The sequence below is a fragment of the Suricata suricatta genome, chromosome 11 (genome assembly GCF_006229205.1).
Source record: "Suricata suricatta isolate VVHF042 chromosome 11, meerkat_22Aug2017_6uvM2_HiC, whole genome shotgun sequence".
Classification (NCBI taxonomy): domain Eukaryota; kingdom Metazoa; phylum Chordata; class Mammalia; order Carnivora; family Herpestidae; genus Suricata; species Suricata suricatta.
In genome coordinates, this window is record NC_043710.1 from 13,835,573 (window position 1) to 13,853,843 (window position 18,271).

Genomic DNA, 18,271 nt, shown 5'->3' on the forward strand with positions numbered 1-18,271 from the left:
TTAAATACTTTTACATTGTAGTACTTGTTTTGCTTATTGGTGGTGTTTGCTTATTTAATATATTCTGTCAAGGACAGAAATTACATGATGGGTTGTTTTTTTTTTTGGTTTTTTGTTGTTGTTTTTTTCCCCCTAGGAAGTGTGTCTTGGGTTTTTCCCTTATTATTTTCATTACTTTTTTTTTTCCTCTTCTCTTTTTGGTGGTGGGGGTGGTTATGTTTAAATGAAGTTGCTTTTACAACACCAAAGACTTAATCATCCATTTCCTATATAAAAGTTAGCTACTTTTTTGCATGGACCTCAAGTATATTGTAGTATAGAGGTGGAATTTAAGGAAAGGTATTAAGCAGGCTGTGTTGTTGCTTATGGGCAAGTAATAAATTGTATCATTTATCTTGAATGTATCATAGATAAGCTGCTATAGATAGCTGTGAAATTAGGTGATTAACTAGTTGTTACTTAACCTTCTAATTTCTGTGTAAGTCTAATTACATGAAATAGAAGTTGGGGTTCTGATATTTTACTTTGCTTATCCATTTGGAGTGTCATTGTAACTACTGTATTGTAAATGATGGAAAATAATCGCATATGTTAAAAAGTGTTATATTTAAAAAAAATAAAAAATAAAGTTTCAAAAAAAAAGTTCTGAATCTTTTTCTGAGTCCAGCTGAAGCCCTCTCCCAGGGGCCATCGCTGTATTCTCAGATGCTCTGTGTGCCTAGATTCTCAGAGAAATGTGGTTTCTCATGGTCAGATCCTAAGGCACCTGGGTAGTCCAATTGGTTAAGCAACAGACTTCGGATCAGGTCAATGTCCTGTGGTTTGAGATTTCAAGCCCCACATCTGGCCTTCGGACTCTGTGCTGACAGCTCAAAGCCTGGAGCCTGCTTCTGATTCTGTGTCTCTGTTTCTCTCCGCCCCTCTCCCATTCAGTCACTCTCTCTCTCTTTCTCTCTCTCTCTCTCTCTTTCTCTCAAACGTGAATGAACATTACCATTTTTTTAAATGAAAAATCCCTGAGGGATTTATTTTCAGAACTTAAATTGATAGGAAGTCTTTGTATCCTCAGCACCAATATATTGCAAGAAATTCCACTTTGCTTTTCCAAAATTTTCAGCACTTTTTGTCTATTACATGCAAAGTCTTGAATTTATAAAAGGTCTTGAATGGGAAATCTATGATTTATTTGAGGTTCCTCACATCCTCAGTTTTGATATTTCAGCACTCCGTAACTGCCAAAAGTTCTAGAAAGGCCCGTGATCTTCAGTCTCTTGCCCATACTCAGACTTGATAAATGCTTACTAGATGTCTACAAGCTTTCAACTCACCTCTAAGGTTAATAGTTATAACCTTTCTTGAAGGCTCTCTATTTCATAGTGATGAATTTATATATATGATGCCAAAAGTGATTTCCTTAAATATCACCAAAACAAACGGTTGATAATAAAGCTGAGCTCACTGCTCACCTTAGTGATGGAGAACCTGTTGGAGCTTTCACAGTTTCTGTGGGGAAGGGAAAGCAAGGAAAGAATCTATTAAAAAGTGGAAGTTTGGTTTAAAGTAGGTCTTTCAAAGCAAGGGTTTGGTAGTACTGGCTAGAGATTAAGAGGCAGCAGTTCAAGGCGGTGGAAACAAGAAAGGGTTTTGCAGCAAGAGATTCAAATAATTTAAGGAGTAAGCTGTTGATGTTTTCCACTGAAGAGTCTGGGGTTGTTCTGGAAATTTCTGCAATGAGCAATCAAAACATTTGCCTGGGCAAGAACTCTTAGATAAATTTAGTCATGCTAATAAAAATAGAGGAATAGATAAGCCATCTCAATGTAGACATTAGGATATGGTTTTAGTCCTAGATTCCAGGTTGAGGATGGTGGTAGACAGTTTCTGTTCTGTATGTGATTTTTAATTGACCTTGTCTCCCCTCCAGAAGTCATCGATGGGAGCCAAAACATGCTATGAAGGATCACATCCTATTTCAAGGAGAAGGCGATTTTTTGAAGATCTATATGGAAATAACAGAAGATACTGAGTTATGTAAATACTATATCTCTTTCTTCTCCCAGTAATTCACACATGGGAGCTATCTGATCAGTTGCATACAAAGTCTTATGTAATTCTCTGATATAAAACCAGATGTAGCAAAGCAATGTCATCTGCAGTGCCTTCACTGCAAACTAAAATCTAAAAGTAACAGCCAATTGGAGTGCCTGGGCGGCTTAGTCAGTTAAGCGTCTGACTTCCACTCAGGTCATGGTCTCACTGCTCGTGAGTCTAAGCCCTGCATCAGGCTCTGTGCTGACAGCTCAGAGCCTGGAGCCTGCTTCAGATTCTTCTGTCTCTGTCTCTCTGTCCCTTCCCTGCACGTTCTCTCTCTCTCTCTCTCTCTCTCTCTCTCTCTCTCTCTCTCTCAAATATAAAATAAAATATTAAAAAAATTAAAAGTAACAACAAATCTCATACTTGTTCTATACCCCTTGATCTGATGTGAAAAAGTTAAATTTTGACTGCAACCATTTGCTGAAGTGTTTTTCGAGAACACTTGAATAGTGAGTACTATTTGTTTATCGTTATTAGAAAGACTCCCTTTATCCATCCCATCTTGCCTTCTATCTCTCCCAAATATAATGGCAGGGACATTTAGAATCACAATAAAGAATAGTGCAAAATCCCAGTAATTAGGCAGAGATTCCAAATGTTTGTTATAGAAGCAATGCTACTGCTAAGTGTTATAACAATCTTAAAGACTTGGACCTCTGCCTCTAGGTTCAAATAGATCACTCAGTTGGTGTTAGGTTATAACTCTTTAAAATGTAGGACTAGGGAAAGATATGGGGATTTTTTATCTTTTAATGGATGAAATTCTAAATAACTGCATTTTATTTTTTTAATTTAAAATGTGTTTTATTTATTCTTGAGAGACAGAGAGAGACAGCATGAGCAGGGGAGGGTCAGAGAGAGAGGGAGACACAGAATCTGAAGCAGGCTCCAGGCTCTGAGCTAGCTGTCAGCACAAAGCCCAACACGGGGCTTGAACCCATGAACCGTGAGATCATGACCTGAGCCGAAGCTGGGCGCTTAACCGACTGAGCCACCAAGGCACCCAATTCCATTTTAAAATGTAAACTTGCATAGGAAGCATATATGAAAAATTGGTTTTAATAAAATTATTTATTAAAATTTTATTTTTTAGTTCATGTATATTAATTCACATTAGTTTACAGTGTATTATTGATTTCAGGAGTAGAACCCAGTGGTTCATCTCTTACATATAACACCCAGTCCTCACCCAACAAGTGCCTTCCTTAATTCCTGTCACCCATTTAGCCCATTATCTCCCATCCATCACCCCTCCAGCAATCTCAGTTTGTTTTCTGTATTTAAGAGTCTCTTATGGCTTCCCTCTCTCTCTCTTTTTATCTTATTTTTCCTTCCCTTCCCCTATGCTCATTTGTTAATGAGTGAAATCATATGATATTTGTCTTTCTTTGCCTGACTTTTTTCACTTAGTACAATACACTCTAGCTCCATCCACATTGTTGTAAAAGGCAAGACTTTCATTCTTTTTGATTGTCAAGTAGTATTCCACTGAGTACATGCATGCGTGCATGCGTGCATGTGTGTGTGTGTGTGTGTGTGTGTGTGTGTGTGTGTGTGTGTATGCCATACCTTCTTTATCCATTCACCTGTCGATAGACATTTGGGCTCTTTCTATAATCTGGCTATTGTTGATAGTCAAACATTGGGTTGTTATAAACATTGGGGTGCATGTTTTCCTTTGAATCAGCATTTTTGTATACTTTGGATAAATACCTAATAGTGTAATTGCTGAGTCATCGGGTAGTTCTATTTTCCAGATGGCCAACAGATACATGAAAAGATGCTCAACATCACTTATTATCAAAGAAATACAATTCAAAACCACAATGAGAAACCACCTCACACATTTCAGAATGGCTAAAATTAACAGCTCAAGAAACAAATGATGTTGAGTATGTGGAGAAAGAGACCCTTTTGCACTGTTGGTTGGAGTGTTGAGTTCCTCAAAAAATTATTAAAATTTTAAAACATTTCTTAACTTTTTTATTACCATCACTATCATCAGTAATTTTTTAGTTTTTATTTATTTTTACAGTATTTTTTTTTACATTTTTAAATTCTCAGTATGGCCAAAGTATGCTAAAATCACTTCCATTTTTGCTTAAACTGTTATTCTGCAGTGTACCAGACCTGTCACTAAACTGTCCCAAATCACAAAATAATTTTAGTATGATTTGCATATAGATAGGATCACATTGCAAATGAAGAGGAAAAATACATTCAGATGTGAATTCACTATAATGGAGAAATTTTCAACTGTTAGAACAACAGTTGAAATTGACAATGAATTGAACAACAGTGAATTGAAAATGTGAAACTCTGGCCCTTAGAAACAATTATATTGAAGTTGCCTGACCATTATTTAATCCTGAATTAGAAGTAGATCTTTACATTGGGTGCAAGTTTTAACAAGATTCCCTTAAAGATTCTGCAAATATAGGAGTCATTAGTAAACCCAATGTATACTGTGAAAAAATTTTAGTTTATAATATAATTAGTGGAGTTGCACTAATTACAACTAGCCCCTAAATATCATTGTTTTGGTAAAACTGTCAGATACTCTGTATGTAAGACTAATTAGTTAATGAAAACTTATACTTACTGACTGGGATGGTTCTGTCATCATTTTGATGCTTTATTGGCACAAGACACTCATCTGTAAGTCCCTCCACCTACCAAGATCTACAGAAATCTCTACTGTGCTCAGCTTTTGATGGATGAAAAGTGAAAGATAATTATCAGATTTCAGTATTGATAATAAAAAGTAACAATGTTTGAGTTTCCATGTGGTTTTTCGAAAAAAAAAAATAATGGTGATAGTTAACATTTTCAAATATGTGAATTATTTCCAAAGAACCTCCACAATAAAGAGGATCCTTTGGGATTTTAAGAGTCAGTACAAACAATCCCAATATAACAGAGGGAAAACTGCTTAAATTAACACTACCAGAATTTCTGTTTTAATTACCCATGTGTTTTTAGAAAAATGACTCACAATGGCAAAGACTTGTTAATTGTTCTCTAGGTGCCCTTGGAAATAAGCATGTTTGGAATCCTTCATTTATGAGGTCCCCAATGACGTGAGAATACATGTAAATGTTTTGGGTTCTACCAGAAAAATTATTGATGCAGGCTGTTGGAAAATAACTCCTTCCTTGGTAAGTAGGTTCTGTGCTTTAATGGAGCAAAAACAGGCTTTTGTGGATCTGAAAGCAAGAACCACTGAACTGTGCCTAAATGATTCAGAAACCACATTCGTCAGTTAGTAGTGGACCCACAAGGTAATCTATTACATAATCTATCTTGGTTCCATCTTTCTTATATTCCATCTATAGGGATCTAAAACACATGTTGGTACAAATAAGCTTTTTGTTACAGATAAGAGAACAGGAGCATGGCTGGCTACCTAATAGATTGAATTAATTTATTTTCTTTTTTTTGAATGTTTATTTATTGGGAGAGAGAAAGTGGGGGAGGGGCAGAAAGAGAGAGAGAGAGAATTCCAAACAGGATCCGTGCTGTCAGCACCAAGCCTGACTGTGCGAACAGGGAGATAATGACCTAAACCTAAATCAAAAGTTGGACACTTAACCAACTGAGCTACCCAGGCACCCCTGAATGAATTCATTTTCTATACCAAGATAGGTCTGTTATAGATTTGGGAATAATTTAGTGAGTCATGATATTTTGACTCAATCTTTGTGTTCATTACTTCTGGACGCAAGAATCTAACATTCACTATCTTCCTACCTTTACCCTCATTCATGCTGCTCTCATGTTTTTAAATGGAAAGGGTGACCAATGGGAAGCTCTCAGGATTATAGGCCCTGCTTTTTCTGTAAACATGTGAGAATTTATTCCCCTTTTCAGCAACTCTCTGCACCTCAGCCTGTCTCACAGTGGCCACTCCCCTTAATATTCCAATCACCTTCATGGTGGCTCTCATGAGCTTTGGCTTGGAAACAGCCAACTTGAATTATGCCTATCAATAAGTAACTGAATGACATGGTGTATCACTCTAAACCTCAGTGATCTTATCCAAAATATGGAATTAATAAGAAGAATTCAGCTTGATGGAGGGGCGCCTGGGTGGCTCAGTGGGTTAAGCATCCAACTTCAGCTCAGGTCATGATTTCTTGGTTCGTGGGTTCAGCCGTGCATGGGCTATGTGCTGACAGCTCCGATTCTGTGTCTCCCTCTCTCACTCGAGTTCTTCCTCTCTCCTTCAAAAATAAATAAACATTCAAAAAATAAATAAAAATAAAAGAATGCAGCTTTGTAGAGAGCCAAGGCTTGGGAGTCAGGAGCTTGGGGTTCAATCTTGTTTCCATCACATCTTGCTGTCCAAGCCTGCTGTGCGTTAGGTTCCCCATCTGCACAAGAAGGACCACAGTGAGGGTAACTGCATTGTAATTTCATTAGTGAGTGTATGTATGTGACAAATTATATATACAGTGTTTAGAATATTACATTTTATGGAGTAACCATTATATAAACAATAGCCATTATTAAGACCACCATCTAAAGCTGCTTATAAGCCAAGGATGGAAAAAAAATACAGCAATCAAAAATAATCTTTGCCCTTTATCTACCATGTATCAGTCTCGCTAAACTGTGACCATCTAGAAAGGTAAATAAGTAGATAGATAAATGATGATGATGATATTGATGATGATAGATAGATAGATAGATAGATTCAGAGACAGATAAATTTTTATAATGCATACAGCAACCTTGTGATATACTTGTCATCTTTACAGTACAGATTAAGATATATATATTAAATTGCACTAGGTAACACATCCTACATGAGGCCAAGATGAGATTCTAATCAAATTCTTACCAACTTCTAAGTAAAATCTTACTCTTTCCAAACATCTTGATGACTTTTAAAACAGACAAAAGAACACATTAATCACTATCCCATTATATTCCTTCATCTCATTCACATTTTGAGGTAATAACATGACAGCATATTAATCCTTCAGATTTTCTCAGGCTTCTGTGTGCCTGTGTCTTACTTAGGGTGTTTGAAGGATTCAATGACATAAACAAATGAAGTTCACACCACTGTCACTGACAGAATATGTTTTACACAAATGAGAAAACAATCCAAAACAATTTTGTTCCCTTTTTGGTGACACTACTGTAGCTTACTGAAAACTGCTTGTTGGTTTTATATATTTCCAAATCCATACTTTAGGATTAAGATAAAACTCTTTGTCCTTCAGGTTCGAATTTATTTTTTTCTACTTCTGGAAAAGTTCAGAGACTCCAGAAGTAAGCCGTGACATAACTTTTAGATGCAGCACTCTGATTTGGCTAGCATAAAAATAAAAGGGACTTAAGTATTTTTGCTTGTGCAGAACATATAATCCATGAGGAGGTGATATAGTATAATATTATTTCATTAAAAGTCAATTTACTACTAAATGTTTGTCCCACTTTATCCAGTCAGCCAATAGTCATCAGACCCTTTCTAGTAGCCAAGAATTCTAAAAAAGCCCAAGATGAAGAAATGGTTTGTTTAATCATTTTGGTTTAGTATCTTGATGGGGTTTGTGGAATCACCCTAAACTCTCTCCTGTCAAAAATATACTCAGAGCTGATGTTTACTGGCATTGTTTTTTCCATTTCATCACTATCACTTTGACTTTACTGCATACTTTTCATGACACCACTGTATCTCCTCTCTCACAGTGGAGCATACCACTATCTATTAAATCCTGGACAGGAAGAGCAAATTGTCTTACAGTTATCATTCTAAGGAAGACTCAAAGTCAATTTATGTTTAATAATATGGATATTTTTCTTCTCTTCATATCATCGTTAGTCCATTAATCCATTACTTCTCTAACCCTCTAAACCAGCCATTGCACTATCCTTGCATACAAAAAAGTAAGCAAAACCGGATCTTTACATGCAGAAACCAACTACCCAATGGAAGGACTAGTCAACAATCAAGTAAATAAGGTAAAACTAGCAGCCATGGAATTTGATATTCACTAAATCCTGACACATATTTCTCAGAGTTTTTATTTGAAAGGGAGTTTGGGCTTGGTTCTTTACTTGCTTGTTTGTTTCTTCGTCCACTGCAACAATAAAATAACCTTATAATTCTGTTTTTCTCTTTCCATCAATACACCATTTTAGGACGCTAGAATTCTTATAGAAAGAAAACAACACAGAATATGGAATTGGTAGATGGAAACTACACTTTGGTGACCGAGTTTATTCTTTTTGGGTTTCCGACCCGCCCTGAACTGCAGATCGTCCTATTCCTCATGTTTCTGACACTGTACGGTATGATTTTAACAGGAAACATTGGATTGATGATATTAATCAGGACTGAGCCTCACCTTCAAACCCCCATGTATTTTTTCCTTAGCAACTTATCCTTTGCAGACCTCTGTTACTCCTCAGTCATTGTTCCCAAAATGCTCATCAACTTCCTCTCAGAGAACAAATCCATCTCCTATTATGGCTGTGCCCTCCAGTTTTATTTTTTCTGTGCTTTTGCCGATACAGAATCTTTTATCTTGGCTGCCATGGCATACGATCACTATGTCGCCATCTGTAACCCTTTACTGTATACGGCTGTGATGTCTCGGGACATCTGTATATGGCTGATTACCTTGTCCTACATTGGAGGCAACATGAGTTCCCTGGTTCATACGTCCTTTGCTTTTATTCTGAAATACTGTGATAAAAATGTCATTAATCATTTTTTCTGTGACCTCCCCCCACTGCTCAAGCTATCCTGCACAGACACCTCAGTGAATGAGTGGCTTCTCTCCACATATGGCAGCTCAGTGGAAATTATCTGTTTCATCATCATCGTCATCTCCTACTTTTTCATCCTTCGTTCAGTCTTAAAGATCCGTTCTTCCAGTGGGAGGAAGAAAACCTTTTCCACATGTGCCTCCCACCTGACTTCTGTGGCCATCTATCAGGGGACTCTGCTCTTCATTTACTCACGGCCCAGCTATCTGTATTCTCCCAACACTGATAAGATTATCTCCGTGTTCTACACAATCATCATCCCAGTGCTGAATCCACTGATTTATAGCTTGAGAAATAAAGATGTAAAAGATGCTGCTAAGAGAGCCGTCCGATTGAAGGTAGACCCCTCATGAGCTACAACATTTGTAGAGTCACCTAAATCCCCAGTTACCTCTAACTGGGAACCTGTAACACATGTATCAGCAGATACACAAGGGATTTTTATAAAACATTTGTTTTCATACAGCCAGATCAACTCATAACCCCACGATGTAAAAACAAAATTAAAAGTTTCAAAATTGCTGCTATATAATAAACTACCATTCATTGATTGTTAGCTTGGAGTTAATGCTAAAATTTGTTTTATCAGGCAGTCTTAAGGGATATAGTAAATACCTAAGAAAAGTGGGTGTGCTCAGTCTGTCTATAGTTTATCTCATTTACATGATAGATTACCGATGTGGGTGGAGGCTAGATTCTACTGGTTCATATGGAAGCTCTGTACTTGGCTAGTGAGAGGCATTTGAACAAGTTACTTCATTTTCTTTTTTTTGTAAGAGTTTACCTATTTATTCTGAGAGAGACAGAGAGAGCTTGAGTGTATACGGATAGAGAGAGATGGAGAGAGAGAATCTCACTTAGGTTCTGTGCTGACAGTGCAGAGGCTGATGTGGGGCTCAAACTCTTGAACCATGAGATCATGACCTGAGCCAAAGTCAAGAGCTGGAGGCCTAACGAATTGAGCCACCCAGGTGCCCCACATTAATTCATTTTCTATGCTTCAGTTAACTTATCTGAAAGATGGGGAGAATATAGTATGCATGTCAGTGATTGCTGGATGAATAACTGAGAAAATGCCATGAATAACACCTGCAACATTTTAAGTATTTGATAGGAGTTAATTATACATCTCTGTATAATAGCTAACATTAATTGAAATGTATATTGTACAATGAGATGGTGAGAGGCAGGGATGTCATAGAAGCATTAATACAAAATCAAATACATTTTCCTAGTTCAGTTCAATAATTTGTTGCTAACCTACTACACCCATTCTACTCCAAAGTAATTTGGAGATTTTTTCTAAGTAAAACCTTGGAGAATATAGGTTAACTGCAAGGCAAACTTTTTGTCTTTCTATTTTTGTATCCTTTTCATTTTCTTTTTTATACTCCAAAGTATTACTAGAGTTCTCAGAAACAGTACTGGCTCTCCTCATGAGAGACCAATTCGCTTGCCCAGTGGGACATTTGAAGACTGGAATTGGAGGCATGTGTCATTGCAAAATATATTTCAGTAGCTGATATTGTTTCCTGTACATTGTTTTTATTATTTTTTCACTATGATAATAAATATTTATGTTTTGACTCAGAAATATTAAAGTTTAAAATTATGTTTAAATCCATGTACTCTTTGTTATAAAATCCACAAGACCCAGCCCAAATCATTCTCAGTTTTAAATTCCCCTTAGAATTGTTTCTTTGGATTTCTGACCAACAATACTTCTTCTGAGCATTTCTTTTGTTTCATTTCTTAAAAAAAAAAAAAAAGCACAGTCACTCACAGCTACACACCCACCATCATACTCTAGTATCAAATTTGTATTTACTTAGCCAAGGATGAGTTGGCCAAGGCTCTAGAGAATCACCCAGAACAGGATTGGATAAGTATATCCCAACAGCTTTTCATGTTCATAAAACACTTAACATATGCAAATATCTGGGGCACCTGGATGAGTCAGTCAGTTGAGTGTCTGACTCTTGACCTAGCTCAGGTCTTGATCTCAGGGTCATGAGTTCAAGTCCCACACTGGGCTTACTTAAAACAAACAAACATATGCAAGTATCTATTAATGATATGTCTACAGTGCAACATTACATTTCCAGCTGCCTATGAAAATCTTCTTTTTGCTACACCACTGTGTTTTGATGCTCAGTAATTATATCATCAAACATTGTGCCACTTATGAGAAAATAAAGGAATAACTAAAAATACAGGATATCAGTATTTTTTCAAGGTCCCCAGAGCTACTGTTACTTGCTGAGCTTTCTAGATGTTCTCCACTCCTTTTCCTACTGACGGCATACAGTATTACATTATACAGAGTCCATAGACACTTGCTAAATCCCCAAGACTGTATGATAGTCAGCAAGGCCTAAATTTACATTTTGGGGCTTGCATGGTCAAACTTTCCAAGGCCATCCATTTAGCTAATCCTTCCTCTGTGATTTTTGCTCAAGCCTATGTGATTCTTGTGCTATTTACTGAAGCTTCTTAATCATCATTTCAGTAATAAAAGCAGAACCACTGTAAATAAAGCAGATTTATGCCCAAACCTCATTAAAATTTCTGTTTTTACCAATTCTAACCTGTCACCACATTGACAAGATTTAAGAAATGCGGACATAATCACATTGACAGCAAGATCCCAAATAATCCACTACTTTTCAACATGCCATTCAGAGTTGCAATCATGTTCAACTTTCAAATAAGACAACAGCAACTACATACTTACTTTGTTTTTCTTTTCTTTTTTTTTATGTTCTTCATTTATTTTTGAGAGACAGAGAGAGAGAGTGCCAGCAGGGGAGGGTCAGAGAGAGGGGAAGACACAGAATCTGAAGCAGGTTCCAGGCTCTGAGCTGTCAGCACAGAGCCTGATGTAGGACTCAAACCCACGAACCGTGAGATCATGACTTGAGCTGAAGCCAGATGCTTAACCGACTGAGCCTCCCAGGTGCCCCTACATGCTTACTTTGAACAGATGGGTGCAGACAACTGAATGAAAAGGAGGCTCTACAAAGTTTCATGTGCCATTTTATCCTTATGGGGGGGGGGGTCTAGGGTTCTAGCTAAGCCACATACCTTTGAAAGCCTATAACTTGTGAAAAATTTTGAGATAGTTTAAACCCTCTCACATCTTATGGAAAGAAACAGGGGAATTGGAGAGGTGGGACTATTAGTTAATATATTTTCATCAAAACAAAGGAAAAACATAATCATAACTTCCACAGTGTTGTCTTCATTACTGGCCAAGTGACCATAGTTCATACATAGAATTTCTTTTTCTCTGCAACCTTTCCCAAATTCCCTTTAACTTCAACAAGCATCTAGTTGTCTTGCTTTCTTGTCTTGTGAAGTGGCCCAAATCCACATCCCTCAAATACATAAATCATTACTCGTTCTTTCTGTTTGGGACTGGTATAGTTTTCTATTAACTTTTTAATAATGGATTTGCGAGTTCTGAAAGGTGCCCCAGAGGCTTTCTTGCCTTCCAGGACCACTCCCTACTACCCTAGCTCTAAAGTAGCAATCACATGTTCTCTTTGTATTCAGGAACAAACACCCCAACTGATAGAGAAACCCTTTTTTCCTGTTCACTAAGTTGCCTAAGGGGCTTAAAGTGACCAGATAGCAGTCTTGGCATTTGGTTAAGTGGAAATAATTTGTGTTCGCTGTTGGAAGAATTGCTTTTCTGTTTTTTAACAAAGACCAAAAGACCCTAAAATTGTGAGGAAGGGAAGCAAACTTTTTGTTACTGGGCTTTAGGAATAATAATAGAAAGGCTACATCTCTTTAACTGCTTTTTTAGAATTATCAGCATCTATGTGGCATTCCTTAAATGCATTATCTTTCTACATGTCAGGTATATTAATAGAAAAATGCCCCGGGGTGCCTGGGTGGCTCAGTCGGTTAAGCATCTGACTCCTGCTCAGGTCATGATCTCATAGTTTGTGGGTTCAAACCCTGTGTCAGGCTCTGTGCTGACCACTAGTTCTGAGCTCGGAGCCTGTCTTTGGATTCTGCGTCTCCCTCTCTCTCCACCCTCCCCTGCTTGTGCTGTCTCTCTCTGTCTCTCAAAAATAAATTTAAGAAAACATAAAAAAAAGTAATGGAAAAATGCCCCAATCCAAATTCAGTATATTACTAATATTTTCACATCACCTTCTATTTTAAATAGCCAGAAACACGCAACAATAAATATTTAGAAAGCAATTACTTTTGCAAATCCCAAAATAGTTTAGAGAACACAAAATATAAGCATTGGTCAAATTCCTGGAGTCTCAAAGGTAGTAGAGGACTTTTCATATGAAGACAATGAGCATAATTCAATAAAAATGTACTACATGTAGAGAATGTGTCAGAATTCTAAAGTCAATGAAATGGTGAATTGTATGTGGTCAGGGGATGGGAAAAGCAGCCCAGCAAGCAAAGTACATTGACAAGAATATTTTTTTAACATCATTATTCACAATAGCCAAAATGCAGAAACAACCCAAATGTCCATCCAGCTGACGAATGAATCAACCAACGTATTATATCCTTAAAGTGAAGTGTTATTCAGCCATAAAATGAAACAAAACTCTGAATCATGTACCAACATAGATGAACCCTGAAAACATCAGGCTGGAAAAAGAAGCCCAATGCGACAAAACACATGTCACATGATGGTGTGTGTGCGAGATGTCTGGAGTGGGCAGTGTGCAGACCAGAAAGTAAATGAGTGGTTTCTGGGAGCTGGGAGAGGAGGCAAGGGTTGTGGAAGCTAAGAGTTATGGGTTTCTCATGGCTCTGGGGTTAGATAGCAGTGATGGGTGAACAACCTTGAAAGCATGTTAAAAACCAAAGAACTGGGTACTTTGAAAGGGTGAATTTTATAGCAATCAATGACATTTCAATAAAAATGAAAATACTATCAGATTATGGTAATATTCCTAAATGCAGTGGGAAGGAGACCTTTTCAAATATGGAAGAAACAAACTGAATAATCAAAAGGAGCTAGAAATGATTAAGGATGGGTCTACTTGGGTTTTTTTTTATTAGACTTCTTCTTTGACTAGAGAATAATGATATAATTTCCAAGAAGCTGAAGCATACTATAAAAATAATTTGGGGTTTTCTTCCTGGCATGGAACAACTTGGTGACAGTAGTGAGGCATTAAAGCTCAGCCTTTGCTAAAGTTGTTTCTGAATTCACAGGAGGAATATACAGAACCAGAACTATAATTAATGATATGTTTGCCTAATCAAAGAGTAAGGGCAGTAGCTGCATATTGAAGTCCCAAATGCACCTGCTGAAATAAAATGCCAGTGGCCTATTGTTCAGCACCAAAGACTGCTCATCTCAGGTAGGCTTCTAGGTGGTAATTTAAAGAATATAGGATTGAAAATGTATCTTTTTAAGAGAAAAAGAGATTGGTTTTTAAAGCAGCGTCTTTTGCCTGCTTACATAATGAAATAAACTCTGCCATTTAATGGCCAAAATATTTTCCTTCCAAAACTGAATCTGTATTCACAAAATAACTTAATTATTTTATTTTGATGTTGGTTTACAGGCAAGCTTCTATTGCTTTTACTGCTGGGTAAGTATATACATGAATTTAAACAGTTTTTGCTTTGTTTTACTTAAAAATAATGTAGGCACCACTTTACAAATAACAACATATACAAATGGGAGCGCCTGGGTGACTAAGTCAGTTAAGCTTCTGACTTCACCTCGGGTCATGATCTCATGGTTCATGGGTTCGTGAGTTCGAGCCCTGTGTTGGCCTCTGTGCTGACAGCTCAGAGCCTGGAGCCTGCTTCAGATTCTGTGATTCCCTCTCGCTCTGCCCCTCTCCTGCTCATGCTCTGTCTGTCTCTCAAAATAAATAAACATTAAAAAAACATATACAAATGCATCTCCATGTGAACTATATGCCATACTTACTTCAGTCTAAAGAGCAAGTCATGGTCCAATTTCTATTCTTATGTACAAGAGAGACATAAACACATGCAAATACATGGCACACATATAAATACACACACAGGGAAGAGAACCTGTATTACTCAGAAGCACTTATCATCCCTCATCTTATTTCCATTTTTTAATATAAAAGTCAATTCAAAATCCAAATACATGCAAATGTATGTGTTAAATTATGTTGTCTTCACTTTTCTTTTTTTTAAGCAGTTTTCTTTCATTAAGAGACTCCTCCTTCGGCATCAGACCACTCCACAGACAGGTAATGAGTATTGTGGCAAAGCAGTAACACATTTCCAGAAAAAAAGTCAACAGTGTTTACTTCTTGTCCTAGCAAACATAGAGACAACTCAGACCAGGATGCATCATATAATTATTTTCATGATTATTAGTATGTAGTAAACTCATTGTTTCTAAAAACTCATATAAAAATGTTTTAAACCAATCATGGGTTTTGAAGAATATAATAAATATACTCATATTGTGTGTGTGTGTGTAGAATATTTTCAAGCATTAAAAATGCTTAGTTCTACATCTTACAGCCTAACATCGGTGCTTCTTCCATATTCTTTTGAAGATGTAATAAGATATCAATTCATCCAAATATCATCCTTGATAAAATAAAGGTGATACTTGGAGGAATTAAAGAGCTTGTTGAAAGTTGCATACCTCATAAATGACATCTAGATTTGTAAAGTTTATTATTTATTTATTCATTTGTTTATTTTGAGAGAAAAAGAGATGAGGTGGGGTGAAGGGTAGAGAAAGAGAGGGAGAGAAGCCCAAGCAAGCTCTGCACTGACTGCCCTCTTCACAATGTAGGGCATGAACTCATGAACTCTGAAATCCAGAGTCAGACCCTTAACCAACTGGCCACCTAGGTGCCCAAATAACATCTAGATTTAGATCAAAGTTTCTCAACCACCTATCATAGATATTTTTACTATTGTCATATAGATAGCAATGCCTTTTTACAGAATTGCCACATAATTTTATGAGTATGAAGACAATTGCAGCAAAAAATTGTGTTCTGCCTTACAGATATTTTGTGGCTGTCAGAAGAGTTACGTACATATCTATCACTGTCCTGATCATTTTCTCAAAAGTTTAGACAAGAATATAGAAGAATGGATGGAGGGAATTGTTCATCCTTGACTGATTTCATTTTCTTGGGAATTACCAATAACCCTGGGATGAAAGTGACTCTATTTACAACATTTCTTGTTGTTTATCTCATTGATCTTTTTGCAAATATTGGAATGATCATTTTAATTATAATAGAGTCCCAGCTTCACACACCTATGTACTTTTTCCTTAGGCACCTCTCTTTCTGTGACCTCTGTTATTCCACAGCTATTGGACCCAAAATGTTGGTAGACCTTTTAGCCAAAAACAAATCAATCCCCTTCATTGGCTGTGCTCTACAATTCTTGACCTTCTGCATGTTTGCTGATTCTGAGTGTCTCCTGCTGGCGGTGATGGCCTTTGATCGGTACCAGGCCATCAGCAACCCCTTGCTCTACACAGTCAACATGTCCAGCAGAGTGTGCTCTCTGCTCATGGCCGGGGTTTACATGCTGGGAATGGCAGATGCTTTGATACACACGGGACTAACATTCCGGTTATGTTTCTGTGGATCGAATGAGATTAATCATTTCTTCTGTGATTTACCTCCACTCTACCTCCTTTCTTGCTCGAATACAGATATCAATGAGTTAGCATTATTCACCATTTTTGGCTTCATCGAACTGAGTACCATTTCAGTAGTCCTTGTCTCTTATTGCTATATAATCCTATCTGTGCTGAAGATCCACTCTGCTGAGGGGAGGTTCAAAGCTTTCTCCACCTGCACCGGCCACTTAACTGCTCTTGCCATTTTCCAGGGAACACTGCTCTACATGTATTTCCGGCCGAGTTCTTCCTACTCTCTTGATCAAGACAAAATGACCTCATTGTTTTACACCCTTGTGATTCCCATGTTAAACCCACTGATTTACAGCCTGCGGAACAAAGATGTGAAAGAGGCCCTAAATAAACTGAAAATTAAACAATGGTTTTAAATATCACACACACACTTTGTGATTATTGTTTTTATAAAATTATATTGCATAACAGAAGAGAAATAAAGTTGTCTCAAAAGCTTTAATTGAATAAAGTAAGTTTGTTTTGAAGCCCTGTCTCAATAATATTGCAGTTCCCTAAATATAACATACTTTATCATTGGTCTAGATTTTATCTACAGTACTCCTTCTTTGTGGGAAGTTTTTCTGACCTTTCTCATTTTGCCAGGCTTTTATTCATTCATTCATTCATTCATTCATTCAGACATTAATAAATTATACTTAGATTGAGTGTGTGCTTACTAAGTAAACTTGAGTCTTTAAGTGCTTTGTATTTCATGGCATGCCCAGTAGTTTGTATACTAATGAATCTTATAATCTACTCAAAGCAACCAACATTACTTAACGAAGCACCAAATAATTCATAAGTTTCAAATTCATCATGAAGTAAAAAGCAGGGGGCTTTATTCAAAGAAAATGTCTAAATCTAGTGTAAAAGAAAGGCTCCAGTGGCCGGAGATATTGAGTCTCAGATCTCAAAAGATGCAAGTTGAGAGAAGTAAATAGCAGGCAGAGTATCTGATAGAGAGGTCTTGAGGTGCCAAGTCGTTACTTTTTAGAGGTAAGGAAGTTGTGGTCCCCAAAACATGGATGGACCTTGAGGGCATTATGCTAAGTGAAATAAGTCAGACAGAGACAGACAAATACAGTATGATCTCACTTGCTTGTGGAATCTAAAAATGGTGACCTCATAAAAGCTGAGGGTAGAATTTTGGTTGCCAGGGGCTTGCAGAGTGGACAGAATGAAGAGATGTTGGTTAAATAATACAAAACTTCTGTTACAAGCTGCATAAGTTTTTGGGAATGTAATGTACGGTATGGTAAACACAATTAATACTGTATTGCATAATTGAAATTTGCTGAGAATTTTCTCTTAAATGTTCCCAACACAATAAAATTGGTAACTATGTAAGGTAATAAATGTGTTTGTTAATGTTATAGCAATGATGATTTCACCAATTATACATGTATCAAAACACATTGTACGCTTTAAAAATGCCCAATATTATATGTCAATTTGATCCCAAGAAAGGTGGGGGGGGGAAGAAAACGAGTCAAAATGGTTAGGTTATAAAGAGCAGCGGGAAAGGCTTTGGACATCATTGTGCTATAATTTTCAAAATTCAGCTCCTCTATCCATCCTCCAGGGAAATTTTCTTCCTTTCTTTTCACTTCTCAATCCTGGATAAATGTCCCTCTTTGTAACGCATAGTAAAACATTTCCCTTAAACACTGCTTTAATATCATTCTGTTTAGAAAATCATTGCTTCTAATATGTGATTGGAAGCATTCTTTGTTAAGAACTGAACAT

At 36.9% G+C, this 18,271-nt stretch overlaps 1 protein-coding gene across 1 annotated transcript; it reads left to right on the plus strand.

Annotated features, from left to right (window-relative positions):
- Positions 1 to 8,285: 8,285 nt before the first annotated feature.
- LOC115306427 (olfactory receptor-like protein OLF1) lies at positions 8,286 to 9,313 on the plus strand. The gene has a single exon (XM_029956819.1). The coding sequence runs from the start codon at positions 8,286 to 8,288 to the stop codon at positions 9,228 to 9,230; it is 945 nt and encodes a 314-aa protein (XP_029812679.1). The 3' UTR covers positions 9,231 to 9,313.
- The last annotated feature ends 8,958 nt before the right edge of the window (positions 9,314 to 18,271 follow it).